The sequence below is a fragment of the Athalia rosae genome, chromosome 4, assembly GCF_917208135.1.
Source record: "Athalia rosae chromosome 4, iyAthRosa1.1, whole genome shotgun sequence".
Classification (NCBI taxonomy): Eukaryota; Metazoa; Arthropoda; class Insecta; order Hymenoptera; family Athaliidae; genus Athalia; species Athalia rosae.
In genome coordinates this window covers 19046782-19063029 of record NC_064029.1, presented here as the reverse complement: position 1 = coordinate 19063029, position 16248 = coordinate 19046782, and the positions used below count along the sequence as shown (strand labels likewise).

Below are 16248 nucleotides of genomic sequence, written 5' to 3'. Positions count from 1 at the left end.
TCTGCTCCGTCGATTGGAAAAACTTGTTAATAACGGTAATGACGACGATAACGATGACAACGGCCGACACCGTTCTCGAGCCAAGTTGTTCGTTATCTTCGTTTAACGTCGTACCACCCTCTGCAGCTCGGATATACAAGGCTTCTCGTAATCGAGTGTATTTTCCGCGGTACGACTTGAAACGAAATCGACTAGGGTAGGAGGATTTTTCAGACGAGTCGTACGTGGAGACGAAGAGGAGGGACCTCGGAGATTGTAGTCGTAGATCGAGGAACGGCGTAGAGTAGCGAAGGTCCACCACGGCGATGAGGCAAACGTCGCGAGTTGCGTGCGAATCGAATCACCAAATAAACCTCTGGAGGGTTCAAGGTCGCCGTGGCTCATTTGCCATCGGAGTTCTCACTCTTGGTTTAAATATAAGTCGGAGCGGCAGTCAGGGTTAGCTAACTCGTTGAAATATTCACCAGTTGCCGGTGGGTTCACCAGCCTCCCCCCGATGTGTACGTAATGGCACCGCACCGCACACGCACACCTTCGTCCGCCGATTCGCCGGCCGCACGCACGCTATTCGCCATTACCTTGGCAATTCTGGTACAGCGGTTGTTCGCTGCACTATTCGAGAGAATTCGTCGACTCGTCACGCCGCAATTTCATTTCCTTCGAAGCGACGGGATAACGTCGCCGATGCCTGTGCGGCGTTTCTCGGCTGCACGAGCGACAGCTCGGGTCTTCGGATGTACCCGAGTCGTCTTTCCAGGGACTCGGATAACTCGGCATACCTCGTAGTTCCCGGTAACCAAAATTTGAATTTTGGTAGCGAATCGGCAACTTATCTCAACACCAAATCCTCCCATCGCCGTCAACGCACCATTGCCAAGCGGCGGTTTCTGCTTGTATGGGACGTCCGTTGCAGTAGAGGTGTACGCTCGACAATTTAACGAGTTAACCGCGATAACTCGAAGCGTTCGAAGAAACGGTTTGGTGTGGTGGGGAATATATACATCGCGTACGCGCTCGCCATTGTACCAGATGAACTTACAAGTGGCGATATATACGCGTACCGAGCGTGGGTGAATCGTAGAAATTAATTAGTAAGCCAGAACCCACTTCCTGTCCTTTCTTTTATTCATTTCGTTCACTTCGGGAAAACATTCGTCCAATACGCCGGCTTCGTGCTCAGCGTTCGTGCGACAAGAGTGGGAAACGCCTGCCATTGCGCGAGAATTTCGGTATCCGAGTAATTCGCACTTTGCCATTCGAAGCTGGTTAGCTGCAACAACGATCGATTCCAATCGATGCTCGGCATCGCAATTAATTGTTGTTATTGGCTATTTTATCGTTTCGCATTGTTCAAAAATTTTGACCTGACTCATACGTTGTACACATCGCGCGGAAAATGTTAATACCGCGTAACCTATGCCCGGAGTAGCTTACGGTCGTGTCATAATTTTTCATTCGCCAACGTCGCTGCCTTCCAGAGACGAAGGAATGATCCGTTACGTATGTAGCCGCGCACCGCGGTTATCAGCATCAGCGAATCACCGAACCGATCACGTCCCGTTGACCTTTCAACTCGCATGAGAACCGACGCTGCTATCACCCGATAGATTGAATGCGGTTAACGCAACTACGAGCAACTACATCGGCCATACGTACGTACGTAACGTATGTATACTCGGCGATCGAACGTAAATTATTCGGCGAAAAAGTTCGCCAGGCGTCTTCGGAAGATCGCGTATCCGACTTCCGAATCGAACGGATCCACGCACGGGTCGTTCGAGGATCCCGCTCTGGCGTATACCCGGTCGTCTCCTCGGTAACGGTGACCAATTGTCGATCTTTCCGAAGTTTCCTAGTGAGGTCCGTTCAATACCGATTACACACACGCCGGAGATGAGAACCCAGCGCGGATATTCGCTACGTTGTACAGTGCCGGGGGAAAATTCCTCAACTCGTTTATTTATGTCACGCCATCGTCGTGGTAATTGTATTCCGGTGTAATGCACGTCGGCGTTTTTCGTTCGCCGATATAACTCGATCGGTGATGTATTGAAATCGCATTCCATTCCGCACGGCTGTCTCGCATTATGTATGCTGCTAGCAAGGCGAACGCCGATGCGCCGCGACGCAGATGCCAGCTGGGTATTTTCTGGCGGTAAACAAATTAGGTAAAAGTGCATGTACGCAAAGTGTACACATGTCATAACTAGCGTTGCCGCAGATGAGTGGATACAACGTTTGACGAACGATGCAAGCCAGAAGCAAAGTCAAGTCGGAGGAAACATTAAGTTGCATCTGACGCTTGGTTAATAATATCTGGCGATCGTCCAGCGCGGATGAGCGGGAGGAGAAACACCCGCTAGAACATCGTTGGAAGTTTTACCGTCGATCTTGGCTAATTATAGCGAGTATGAATTTTCAGACGATCGCTAAGTGTCGTGACGTTCTTTCGATTGCAGCCAAACCTGTACTAAAACTCCATCTACCTCCGGACTTTGTCTCGTCCCGAGCTTTTCTGGGCTGAATAATCGCGCGTCATCCGTGTCGCGTTCGATTCACTGCACGGATATCGTTTCACTTCACCGGAGTTCACTTGCGTTCGCCATCCCCCCCGATTGGTTCGTTCGGCTGGCTTATACTCATCTTCGATATCTGGCCGTTAGCGACATGCACCTGCGCCAGGTGCACCAGTCGCCGCAACAGACGCCAGACTGGTTTCAAGATGATGCTAATGACGCAACGATCATGCACATCTGTCCCGATATCATTTACCTAGTTTCGTCTACGCGTTTACCGATGTATACGGACTCTTTCTTGCCCGTAATTCGCTTGTACGCCGCTGCGTTTGCGTCCGGATAGAAATATCGTTATCGTTCGAGGTGCGAGGTACTCGTTCGGTCGTCGTTACCATTCAATCGTCGAAAAAGTTAACGGAATTTCAACACCTCTTGACCGTCGACAGGCTTGACTTCTCGTTGCGTCGCGATTCTTGAATACGAAGATTGATTCTGCGACCTGCGACTGTCCCGTCATCGACGGCGATGACGTTCCGTACGATTGAACGATCCCCTTTTGAATATCGGTGAAACCATGGGGCGTCCCACGACGTGATTAGCGACGCATACCTACGGAACGCGCAGAAGCTGTCCAAACGTCGACAGTATATGCGAAACATCTACTCGATCCCGACATACCTAGTCCTGCGGTGCGTTAGCTTCATTTGTCCAACTATACGGCATTGAGTAGCTCCCCGTCGATGTAACCCGTATCGCAAAGCTCGTGAGTCGAGACTCCGAACCGACGTCGCATCGTTATCGTCTGCCACCGCATTACGGCGAAAGACGCACCGCGTGCGTACCTCATCCGCGCTTATGCCAATTACTCGTCACCGCGGGGATCCGTGTAATTTCAGTTCGTTCGTCGAATTCTAAATCCACCGTAGATCGCTGGTACAAAAGAGCCATCCGATGACAGGGGCAGGCGGTAGCTTTTACCGAGCATACGCGCGACTCGCAAATCTCATCCAAATCGCCCTATATCCCGGTGGTTCGTTTATATGCGACGAAAACTCGAATCGCTTGTTGCCCGCAGATACGGTTAACGGACAATCGACGTCATTATGGTTGAGCGTGCCCATTTTCCCTGAGTAACCGTGGGTGTGCCTGTATTACGCGTACACATCTCTCATTATCTGAAAAACATCGAAAGAGAGATGGGGAAAATAGAAGGAATATATTTTATAACGCGAATATCGTATCTGTACATGTGTGCGCGCATCTCCTAGCTGAATAGACGCCGGATTGAAACAGATTGAAGGTATTTCCATAGATGCTGCTCGTAACAGACGTCGCATCGAACACACGCCGGTTCCGAAGGATCGCTAACCTTACGGTGGCACGCGTTTCCACTCTCGGTTACGTCGCCGGAACAATAGCGAGGTAATTTGAACGGAACGACGAACCGGCGATGTCACCCGCACGTCCCTGGGAGCACTCCGGGCGTCGCGGGCTCATGCAGAACAACCGGTTCGTCATCCAATACGTGCTTTCTCTGAACCAGGACCCGCCACGTGTCCGACTCGCACGGATCAGCGCCGTCTTCGTTCGAGATCCTGCGATCTGCGGGAGAGATGGCTCGCGAATTTGAATACAACGTGCATGCACTCTGTCCGTGCATTTTGGATTTGAAATGAACGCAAGACCGGATAAAATCGGCGGCCAACGATATCGCCTCGGCTCGAATAAGACGATGTTCGGTATTCGCCCGTGTGCCTGTAGTTCGCGAGTTAGAGCTACACGCGCACAATCGCGTTGCCCACGGACGTCGACGTACGTACGTACGTAGGTACGGCACATCCAACGGTCTTTGGATACGGTTGGCTATATGTCGGTGTCGGGGCGACGGGCGGTCGCACGTGCACCGAGACGTCGTCGGGGTGCTAACGCGATGTCGATCACCCTGCGTAATTCAGGGTCTCGACCTTCCGAATCTCATCGCGTGGGCTCGACTTAGGCACCACTTTACCGATGTGCCCGCTGGAGACTCGCGACACCCACTGCTTCGTCCGTTTAGACAAAAGGAAGAAATAGCTGAAAATTATCCACTTTTCCTCGTAGCCTACGACTTCGCTGCGAGTCTAGACGCTCCTGATTGCTACACGTAGCACGGAAAACGTTCGGGAGTTGGAATCCTCTTTGTGCATGGAAAAGTTCAGCAGAAGTTATTACGGTGAACGGACAGCGGACAGACGACATACGTTGTACGCGTTGCGCACTTACCAGCATTGCACTTTGTCACGTGTGTCGTTACTTCGGCTCCATATGTCGTCGGTGGTATTCGCAACCCTACTGCGCTTTTGGGAAGGACGCAACACTCGTTATTCGTTGACACGAATGAAACACTGCCTCAACTCCGATCGTTCGATATGATTGAAAACGTAACCGACGCAAGTTGAATCAACGGAGAATTTCGTGCTTCGAGCGAACCGCGCCCGATCTCTCGCTCGCTCGTTAGTTCAATTTCCGCCATCGCGCTGCGCAGCTCGCTAAACTTTCTCATGACTTTCTCGCAATCGCGAAAATGTTCGTGAGACTCGTATGCCGGACGCTCGACGGATCTAACAGTCGCGAGCTTCCGCTCACCCACCCAGTTGCGTGCCCTTAGATCATTCGCGTCTTTGGTTTTGCGCCACGTGCTCGACATGTCGCTCAATCGTGATGATAATTTGGGGCTTCCCGACAGATGACGAGGGGTTGACATCTTTTTTCCGTCCCATCGTCAAAAGGTGCGAAACGACTGAACGACACCTGAGAAAAGTTGTTCCCACCTGGTAATCCGATCGGGGATCGGCACCCCCGCGCAGTGATTTCAGGCGTTTGTACGTCCGTATCGAGAGAGGAGTATAAAACGCCTGGAACACTGGCCGACACGGTTCGCGACTCGTTGACGAATTAACGGGGAAACAATAATCGGCAAATGCAAGGGAGTCATTGATCGTGTCGTTATTCTTGTTCTAATTCTGTTGCAGACTTTTGATCTTGAACGCTATGAAGGACGAACTGGAGGATGACGAACCTGGAGCCAGTTCCTTCGGGAGTATTCCAGAGAGCACGACGCCCTCGTACAGGTATTTCGAGTGACATTTACATTGCCCAAGTCGATCAACCGGGAAATCATTTCCACTGAGCCCCGTATGACCTCGAAAAGCGTGGACACGTATATTTTTTATCTTTGGACGGTCGTTAATCGCACTGGACATTCCGATAACTCCCAAGTATGGTGACCAGGCCTGATGCCCTTTGACAATTTGGTGGCGGTTATTTGGTGAAAATTACACGGGAAACGTAACGGATAAACATACCGGCGTAACAGTTGTTACATCGGTAAACCGTGCGTTGTACCGAGGATCTACGGATTTTCGTACCGATCTCGTTGTGAACGGTGGTTTCCCCCCAGAACCCCTGGAAACCACGAATCCAATGTCGAGAGAAATGAAAACGACGTATCTGAAAGACGATATTTTCCAACTGTTGAACGGACTGATATTTGAAAACTCTTCCTTACAATTGGATCATGTTATTATTTTTCTCTCCAAGTTCATGTTTCGTGTAAATCTATGAGATCGCGATATCAGAGGTTCGCCCCTCCGCCGCGGTATCAACCGCGATTCATATATTGTTCGTCGGTGGGCCTCGTGCGATCGTCGCCAACGGATCGATACCTCCCGCACCTCGATGGCCGATGTTTCTGTTCGTCAAGGTTTTACGCTACTTGGAAGTACGAGGAGCCGGTCAGCTGATAGCTGTTCTTGCCTGTAACGTGCGCACGTAACACCGAATGGTGTAACAACAATTATTCGGCGTATCGCAAAGCGGCGACGTTCGCGCGTCTCGTCCGTCAGTGGGACCGACATCCAAACTGCCGGCTCCCGAGTGCAATTTCAGTAGCGTACACAGGCGTACTCGTTATCGGCAGCGAGCACACAGGCGCACGATATCGTCGCGGTTACGGGTACCTATGTGTAAGCTACACGGGGTGTGCGGGCGGTATGTGCGGTTGGTCCGCGGCGCGGAGGTATATTGGGCGAGGGGGCGAACCGTCTGGCGCGGGACTGATCCGCTGTTAGTAGACAGTCAGCATTCAGCGGCCAAGGCGGCGTAGCGCGCATACCGGCGATCCCGCGAGCTTCCGATGGTTCTCCATCCCGTCTCATCGACGGTTTTGTAGAGACCACGAGATCCGAGGTTTCGCGTACCGCAGAGGGACTGTCGGCGACGAACGTTCTCCAGAGTGGCTGGATATCCATTGTTCCTTATCCACGTTGGCTCGGTTCTACAGCGATAGTCCACGCTCCGATAACCGTGCAATTGGTTTTATTTTGTTCACCAAATAAGCGCGACCAGAGGAATTTCGTGCCTCACAGTCGGGCAACGTTACGCGAGACCTGTCCGTAGTATTTGGCGAGGAAGATATCGCTGCTTTGGCAACCGACGATGGATCGTTGATCAACGACCGTCGTCGATCCGATTTGTTTCGTTCCTTGTTGGATTCGATGTCGTATGTAGGTACGGTGTTCGCGTATCGTCCGATTGTGCGACGACCGCTGTTCTGAACAACGTCGTACACGGCTACACCTGTTACGGTGCAGAGGTGCGAACGTCGCAGCTGCGATGATATTCTGCGAGAATACCGTCCGGAGATATTAAACTAGGGAAGAACGGTCCACGGATGATGAAGAAACGCAGCGTGATCCACGCGATGCGATTTGAATCCGACGAACGGAGATGGAACAGTGGGTTACGAATAGCGGATTGCACCGGTGAATAAGATTTTCCGAGAGACACGGAAGAGACCAGGCGAGAGACCGGGGACGAGCTCGATGCTTCTTGGCTTCGGGACGCTAAGAAATCTTTTGGTGAAGCTTCGCCGACTCCGGTGATCAGGCCGCACGACGTCGACGTCGACGTTGCGTCGCACTTGTTAGTTTATCGATGAGCTGTACCAAGGCTCTACGTTCGCAACGAGCTTCGACGGTGACAACGCGAATGCCCGAGGAAACAGTTTTTTACTATTCTTCCCCCCCCACCCTCTTCATTTTGTCGTAATTCGATCGCCGCTGAAAAATCGACCCTCGCAAGATCCCTCCGGAATTCCACACTTGCGTAGTTACGTACGTACGCGTGCGTGTACCGCAGTGGGTTTCCAGTTGTCAGTTTTTCGTCTGCATTTGCAGTGGCGAGAGCGGGCGGGAGGTGGTGATGTGCAAAGAAGATGATATGAGATATTCTTTCGCAAAACATCGGTAAACAATATTTACACAGTAACTCGTCCAGCTGTTGGAGAAATATTTATCTCCAACGCAAACCAGTGAACGATACATCAGCTGCGTCCGATCAACCTTGACAATAACGGTGCTGTGACGCCGCATTAAAATTAGCTGAAAGTCAACCGATAACACCGAGCCTACGTCGCCTCGGAATATTCGTTCTGGCTGAGGTATGTGTGTGGGTGTGCCTCGGTGTACGACTACGGGAGATATACATTCGTGTGTGGTCGTGCGCACGAATACATGTGCGGGCGTACGTGCGGCGATATTTATCCACGAGGAGAAGAGAGAGCGATGATTTGATATTGGGACAATCTCGAAAAGCTCGTCGTCAATCGTACGACGATTATTTGGTGCACGATCAACTGTGAAATATCGTTCGGCGACTGCATATAAAGTAAACAAGAAGCGGAGGTGAACGGAGGGAACCTTATCAGCTGCGACAAAGGCGACGACGTAACGTAATCGACGAGCGCGGGAGATCGGCGTTATACCACCGGCGTCGTCACCGGCACCGGCGCCGACTTTGCCCGGGATCGCACAGCGATTGCGACACTCGCGGAGAGACACAAACTTTGCGACAAAGACTCGACCGAGTTCGGTACGAGCTCCGGCGTCTGATGTGAAAAGTGACTATTGCAGATGCACAGCTGACTCGGTATACCGGTACACCGGTGCTGTACGCCTCGCGTCGGACGATCGTCGTTGAGACTCGCGGTTCGAGAATTTCAGCGAATACGAGGAACGCGCGAGTGCCCCGGAGTCCGATGACGTGGTAGCGCGGTACCCCGCGATCTTTGAAGCCTCCGTTTAAATGTATAATGGCAACGAGTATAGCATGTGGTCGCAAAATCAGCAACAATTCACGGGGACGATTCCCCCGCAACAGCAACACTCTCGCTGTCATCCCCCTTCCCCGAATAGATTGCATCGGCTGGAGGCGCACCCGCTACAACAGCAGCGCATGGATAACCGCGTGCTCCAACACAACCACGACCAGCATCAGCCGCATTACCATCACCATCGCCATCACGGGGTCATGGAACTGCCCGTGCCAAGGTTAGTCCGACTCCCCCGCCAGCCGGCCTGGTAAAACCGGTCGTCGCTCTGTCGAGAAATTCATCTGTCCGTCACGGGGTGGGAAAACTTTGCGTACACCGAAACGCGGCCCAATTGTTTTCACCTTCTTTCTTTCTTTCTTTTTCGTTCTCTTCTCGTCTGGATTTTCTCGGCAATTTTCAGTCCACGTGCACCGCGAACGAAATTGCGACGAGTGGCCAGGTAGCGCGGAACGCAAGAGAAAATATCGATGCCCGTGGGGAAACTGTGGGTATAATTAGCGATGGGAGTGACACCCGACGAGGCGACCGTAGGTATACCTATTCTTGTGCGCCTTCGGCAGCCATCGCGAACAAGTGAAATTAACGCAGTTGTTACGCTTGCATTAATTTATTCACTTATTCGCGCGACCTTTCACTATTTTCATTTCGGCCCTGCCTCTGTTGTACGATGAAAAATTGTAGAGCGGAGGTGGTAAGACAGGGGAAAAGATCGGAGTGCCGCGCCGCTCACTTCTCGCCTGGTGCACGTCCGCAGGTTTCAGTATGGTTGAATCTATACTCGAAATACTTGACGCGTTGAATCCAGTTGGTAAAATACAGTTAATATACCAGACAAGTTGGCGACTGAACGTAGATGGAAAGACCGGAGATCGGGGAACCGCCACGGGGTACAAATTCGCCATTCGCTAATTCAAATTCGTCTCACGCAACGTAAACATACATATGCGCACTTTTAGATCGGATGTTCATTGCAGCTATACACACGTCCGTGATTATAGTGTTTAATTCGATTTTAATTAACCGAATCGAGAGCGGATTTCTAAAGTATCCAACTCGAGGAACGAATAATTTCAGAGCATAAATCGAATAATCGACTTGAGAATACAAGTTGATTTTCCAGAGTTGAGGAGTTTAACTCGGTGGTTGATTTGAGTCCAATAGAAAATGACGCCGATGATAAAAGTAGAGCGATTATGTTGGGTCGGAGGAGGACTTCATTTTCTCAGAGGAGCGAACGTCAGACGTGATGTAATATCCAGATATCGGAGATTGAGTTATGCATGCCTACACTGGGCGGGATATCGCAAAAGCCCGAAAACCGGAAGACCTGCCGATTCTTCTCCTCACAATCCTTGGAAGATAAATGTATAGAATTGGAAATTGTATTTGACTCCGTTAATAAATTTTCAACGATAACCATCGACTCGTTTGTGTCCTGCAACGAACGGGTCGTGAAAGCTACGCCGACAAACTCTTGTATAAATTTTCAGGCCGACTCGGGACAGACGACGGTGGCAATGTCTTTCAAAGACGCGAAACTAACCTGATCCGTACAGGTGAAAGGAATCGGACTAGGTATGAGAAGAAGAGACCGAAAGAAGAAGTGAGCGCCAACGCGCGGTATCGCGGACAAACGATGCTCAGCTTTCGTTGTGCCTGAATGAGAAATAGCAGGATGGGATGCGATTAGGGTGTACAGGCACAGGTGAATAACTAACGCGCACACGTGCAATTAGCTAGCTCGAGTGCAGCAAATTTATCGTACGGAGAGCTGTTGGCGATATCACTTTTCATTATGTCACGACCGTGGCTCGACGTCGACCAACGAATCGTTCCATCTACGAAGGAACGCGGCACGTAGTACGTATAGTAATCGATGTTCGGCGGAGACAAGGACCGGCAGAGCGGCCTGACGAGGTGAGTCGAGTCGGGCCGAGTCAAGCATGCACAGCCGAGAGCGATGATCCACCGATTCGCGCTGCGACGATTGCAACGTAACGGATCCGTCGACTGTCACCGGTGCGTTCGGATATCGTCGTACCGAGCCTGGAGAGAAGGCGAAAATGCCAAAGGATCTGGAACATTGTTTGTTCTCAGGTGGGAGACGGTACGATCGTTTATCAACGATGAGCGAAATGAGGATTGCGAACTTGTGGAAAAAACAACGTTGTACGTTTACATCGGCGAACAAGTTTGGTTTCCAATTCGATGTAAACAGGTTTACGGGCACCTGATTCTCCTGAAATTCGCTTCGGCTGGCCTCTTCTAAATTCGTCGGGATCGCAGGTGCGCGGGATGATTATTTTTCAACCGCTGGTCGTTCGCATTTCTCGGAATAACCGTGGAATCGTACGTAGGAACGGTATTATACTCGATTCATTGGTCGTCGTTGCCGATCATCCCAGTTGCCCGACCGACTCGGCCCTGGGATCTCCTCGTCTCCCATCTCCCACGTCGTCGATGGAACTTTTAAATATGAATGGACCTGCCGTTACAACGGAGTGGGAGAACAAGACCGGCGGAAAACCGCACTTCACGCTTCATCTTCCAATTCCTCGATTACGTCAGACCACCCGCGAATGGTATCCGCATCTCGAGCTCCGAGTACGGATCGGACAGGGCGAAGGTGAAAATACACGCATTCGCCCGTGTATCGCGATACTATTTTTCCATCGAAAGACGATCGGACCACACTTCGTGCGCATTTCCTTCGGAGGTGCGGAATACAAGCCGTGGAAATATTTCTAAACCGCCTCACCTCACCGGCATGCATAGAAACGGTCAGCCTCAAAGTGGTCGATACAATTACACGGAGATTGCAAAGTTTATTGAAAACTAATTATCTTTCGTCGCTGCCTCTGGCACGGCGGCGTTTGTCCGGGTTTTGTTAACGGTTCTACGTGTCATTTCTGTTTTCCTGTCAACGCCGTTGAGAGGGACTGTCGCGAATCTAATCGGAAGGTTGCCCCGCTGTTTCGAATCGTTAGCTGTCGTCTGTAGCTGCTGCGAGGTGCAATTGTCAATGAGCACGAGTACGTATCGTACGTAGCATCGTCAAGCTCTGCGAATATTCGAGTGCGATGGAAACCAACGTCATCTGCTGTACCAACGATACGATACACACCGCCATTAGTCATAGTCTTCGTCATCGCATTCGCGTTGCGCTAATCGCACAGTCGCGGTTGGAATATCTTACGCAATTCGTTCGGACACATGTACGTTAGGGTGTTTCACTTTTAACGGATATTTCTTTTTCTCTTTTCTCACACGAAAATCCGACACTTCGTAGAAGAAGAGTTGGAAAAAAAATGACAAGTAAAATAGGCGCTTCGCTCATCGAAAAATTCGATTTTCAACATCGCGCTGCGTTTCGGAAATTCTGTAAATAACGAACCGCTGATCATTACGTCAGGAGTTACGTCGTACGTTGACCGGACAGGACCAAGCACTTCAGGGATTCGGGGAAATGGCATCGGGTAACGATATTTGCGACTCCCGGATATCCCTGAGAATTTTAATTGTGTTCCTCGACAGAAGCCGCTCGACTTGCCGCAATCAGCGATTCTCGCGATGTCTCACGTACAGTCCCTCCCCGTCTCCATCGCCATTTTCTGCACAGTTGACGGGCATTTTGGAAATTGCATCGAGGAAACAGAACAAAATAAATAAATAAACGAAACCAGTCTGAGGACCCCTGACCTTGTCCTATTGTACATAAAACGAGTCGTCGGAAATGAAAGTAATTGAGTCTCATGAGCCATAAGCTCATCGCTATTCGCGTAGGCGTTCGACAACGCTCGCGACCTTGCCGTTTAATACATTACCCAACTATTTTATCCATCGTTGTACACAAGGGAGTTCTCGCGCTAGCCCGATCCAAACCGAAGATATACGTTGTAAAAATAGCGGCGTACCTCAAAACCGGAAGCAGCCACACGGGCTCGATAAATATGCTCCACGGCGGGAATGGAGTTTCAAAACTACTTGCAAGGCGCGTCGTACAACAGTCGACAATATCGCACGAATAATCGTCCTTCTTGGTGAAAATATGCGAATGCGAGGACCCGGGAAAATTCGAGAACTACACCCGAAGCGTAGACGATGCAAAAGGTTCCGATCGATCTCTGCGTAATATCGTGCGATCGGACTTATCCCGGTATTTGGAATTTCATTTCCTACACGCACTCGGTGAATTCGTATGCATAATAGATACCCGGTATAGGCATGAACCCGATACCCGTGTGTGTACGAATATAATATATCGTATGGTTGTATGAATACGTGTGCAGGCACGTCGTCGCGTCTCCGAACATATCAGGTCGCGATCTTAAGTTCTGCTTCTGGTTCAGTTTCTGCACGTGTGACTTGTTGTCGACTGCAGGCGGGGATATCGTTTAACGTCTGGCTCTCGCCGAAGGTGAGATATATATCAAGGTGACGGAAAAATTGTCGGACCACGCTAGGATTCTACGTGCCTACTGTTACACGTATTTCGCTGCGATGCGCAATCCTTTCTTCCGTTCGCCGCCCTGTTCCGACATCGAACCTACCGACGATTTTGTCTAAAAAAATCGACCATCTCGAAATATCGCCTAGAAACCACCGACTTTCGATCGCACCACGGCAAATCGGTCGCTCGTAGCTTTCGAAGAGAGTCGGAGAGGGATAATTAAAAATCGTGCGCCCGCGATACGTGCGTAGGTAATGATCGCGGCCCGCGTACGTTCAACGGTACGTTCTCATAGATAGGGAATTCTCGCTGACATTGTACGCCGTTATCTAAGAGTCTGATAGAAGGAGATAAATTTTCCGCTACTGCAAACCCGATACTCCGATCACCCCGACGGTATTTCGTCGGCGATAAATTAATACTCGATGCGTAGAGCGACGATAACGTCATCGAGCGCACTCGCGAACTGGATGACCCGCGCGATTAGGCTAGGGCAGGGTTTTTTTTACCGAGCGACTCTTAATTATTCCAAAGTGACCAGACGTCCTCGCATAAATTCTCCCCCGTGTGCAGGCGCATTTCACACTTTGACACGGGTCAGTCTGCGGACAGAGGATACAGCCGTACGGCGATTAGTTCAGCAAAGTACGGAAGGAGTAGGATGCCTGGCGGAGACGTGGTCGCGTACCGGTGTTACATCGCGTAAACGAGCGTATCGTGAGATAGGTAGACTCGGCATTTGTCAGCATCGACCTTGGCTGCGTATGGTATGTAATAAATACGAAAATAATCTTTTGTCAATCTCACAAAGGCCTAAAATAGATTCACTACGGACGAGAGTGTATACCATAGGCAGAGTATTGTGCAGGGCGAAGGCTGTCGGCAGAATTTTTATGATTCCGAGACTCCGAAAATTTGTTTCTCGATTCGATGTATTAGCGGCGAACCGTGGTGGGGGGAGAAAAAAAACGGCCGCCCGAAAAGACTCGCGCCGGTTCAGAGAGAAGAGGAGTTCGTCCGATACGTGGCTATGTTATACATGTACGTGCGAATGTGTACGTACGTAACATACATCGATTGGCAGCGTTGCGATCTACCGGTAAACGACTCCGCGCGATCTCAGGATCGAGGTACCCGCGGCACCGGTACTCCCATAACGCTGTACGTGTAACGATCACAGATAGAACGCGCGTGTGGGTGACACCACCGCTGTCTGGGAGGGATACTCTTTGCCTCTCAACGATCGCTCGACCTGCACGAAGGCCTGGTAGGAACGACGCTAAATGAATCGGCTCGGTACATTCGCGAGACCGAACGCAAATACCCACGTAATGAAAATGTTTACGGTCTACGATCCTCTTGACACGACGATCCCCGTACGTACGATAACCCATGTACGACAACCAGCCGGAACATCTCCGACGATCCACGTCGGGTCGCCTAATTTTATCCTCGCAATCACCCTCGATATCATATTGTGTCGCATAGGTGTGTGCTCGAGTTTTGGTATACAATTCCGCCGGTCGACGCTCGTCGCTTATCCGACACAACACCGCGGTCGAAATGTGCCACGATTGACAGACGTGACTCATCGGCATCGCGTCGTATGCGACGACGACCAGGCTTCTTATGTTGGGGATTTATGACACAAGAAATGACGCGACGTCGAGAATGCTAATTGGACGATTGCGACATCTCGCATGGAGGACCGCAATCGCGGTTTCCAAACATCGTCCGCACGCTAACTCGAATTCCGTGATTTTCATTGACGTTCACTCCGCTTTTCCAAATATACCCGATTACTTGCTCCGAAATTTGGCAGCTTCCGTCATGCTTCCGAAATCACCGCAGTCTCGTAACAAGAAGAAGAAGAAGAGAAGAAAAAAAAAGAATCAAGCCTCGCACGACGATCATTTCCCCTCTACGTCGTGGGCTACTGCAATTCGCATCGGTTGTTACAGACGGCTGGAATAATTGCGATATTAGACGTACGTAATATGAATATGTGTACGCCCATGTGTGGATAAATATACCTATGTTTGTACATAACAAATTGAACCGAATCTGCTCCGTTGCCTCACAGCCTTTTCCTAGGTCTCTACGCATACGTGCAAAGGCATACGGTGCGACAGAGGTACGACTCGAAACTCGAGACGCTCGAAGGTGTGGCTACCGTATACAATCATATATATTTGTATATATGTATGAACCCATGTACATATGTCTGCCAATGTGTACGTATATACGCGATAGATGTGCTGTAGCGACTGCTCGCAGCCAACGCAACGCAAATAAAGCAGGGTATGAAGGTCACCTTTCGCAACCCTTAAGAAAGGTTCCTCCGGTTTCAGCGTCGGCGCAGCTTACGCAACGTCCGTGTCTCGGGAATCGGAGGGCGAACAGCGGCACAGGGACTAACGGAGCGAAGGAGGAGGAGGAGGATGAGGAGAGACGAAGAGAATGGCGCTGGGTGTTTTGGCTACGGCGGAGTGGGAGGGCGATGACCTTCGGGTTAGGGATATGAAAGACTCACTCGGTTCGGCAGTGAGGCAGGCCTTATCGATGCTGCCCGGAATCGGCAGGGGTTCCCAAACGTGCGAACCCAAAGTCTGACGAAGAATTTACTCTTCAATCGGTCGAATTCGTCGAACGGAGCCAGACGCCGCTCGCGTTCCTCCCATAGACCGAATACTGAAAATCTGAACACGAGTCGGAATAGCGAGGAATGAAAGTCGGGAGATTATTTGAACAATATTGACGTAGCCCTCGGCGTGTCTCGAACCGTGGCCATCTTGATGTTGCGCTGGTAGAAATCGATAATTCCACTCCTGCCTATTTCGCTGCTTGCGCCTGCAAGCTTCTTCGTACGCGTAGGTATATCAGATGCAGAGACCTCGTCGTTCGTGTCCATGGTTTTCGCTGGTAGGACCGTAATTCAAAATTATCGAGCCATAGAACCGAGACGCTCGGCGATCTTTCGCTGCGATTATAGACCCTGGCGAGATCCTCCAAGAACATGCCAACGGCGATGGTTGAGCTGAAAAAACTGTGCTATTCCGCTGCTGAAGTCGTGTCGTCGGTTGACACATCACGACGTTGTTGGGTATTGGCAATTGTTGGGTACAATTGTT

The 16248-nt window shown here is 50.6% G+C and overlaps 1 protein-coding gene across 4 annotated transcripts in view; it reads left to right on the top strand.

The window, feature by feature from the left end:
• The window catches only part of LOC105693620 (neuronal PAS domain-containing protein 2-like), a 29513-nt gene that overhangs the window by 3394 nt on the left and 9871 nt on the right, over nt 1-16248 (top strand). For 3 of the 4 annotated variants that reach the window (XM_012413667.3, XM_012413666.3, XM_048654846.1), the window contains exon 1: nt 6624-8884. In XM_012413667.3, coding sequence (XP_012269090.2) covers nt 8640-8884 — 245 coding nt within the window. In that variant the 5' untranslated portion in view covers nt 6624-8639. Of the gene's footprint in view, nt 1-5527; nt 5627-6623; nt 8885-16248 lie in introns of those variants that run through there. The other variant, XM_012413668.3, reaches the window with a different exon arrangement.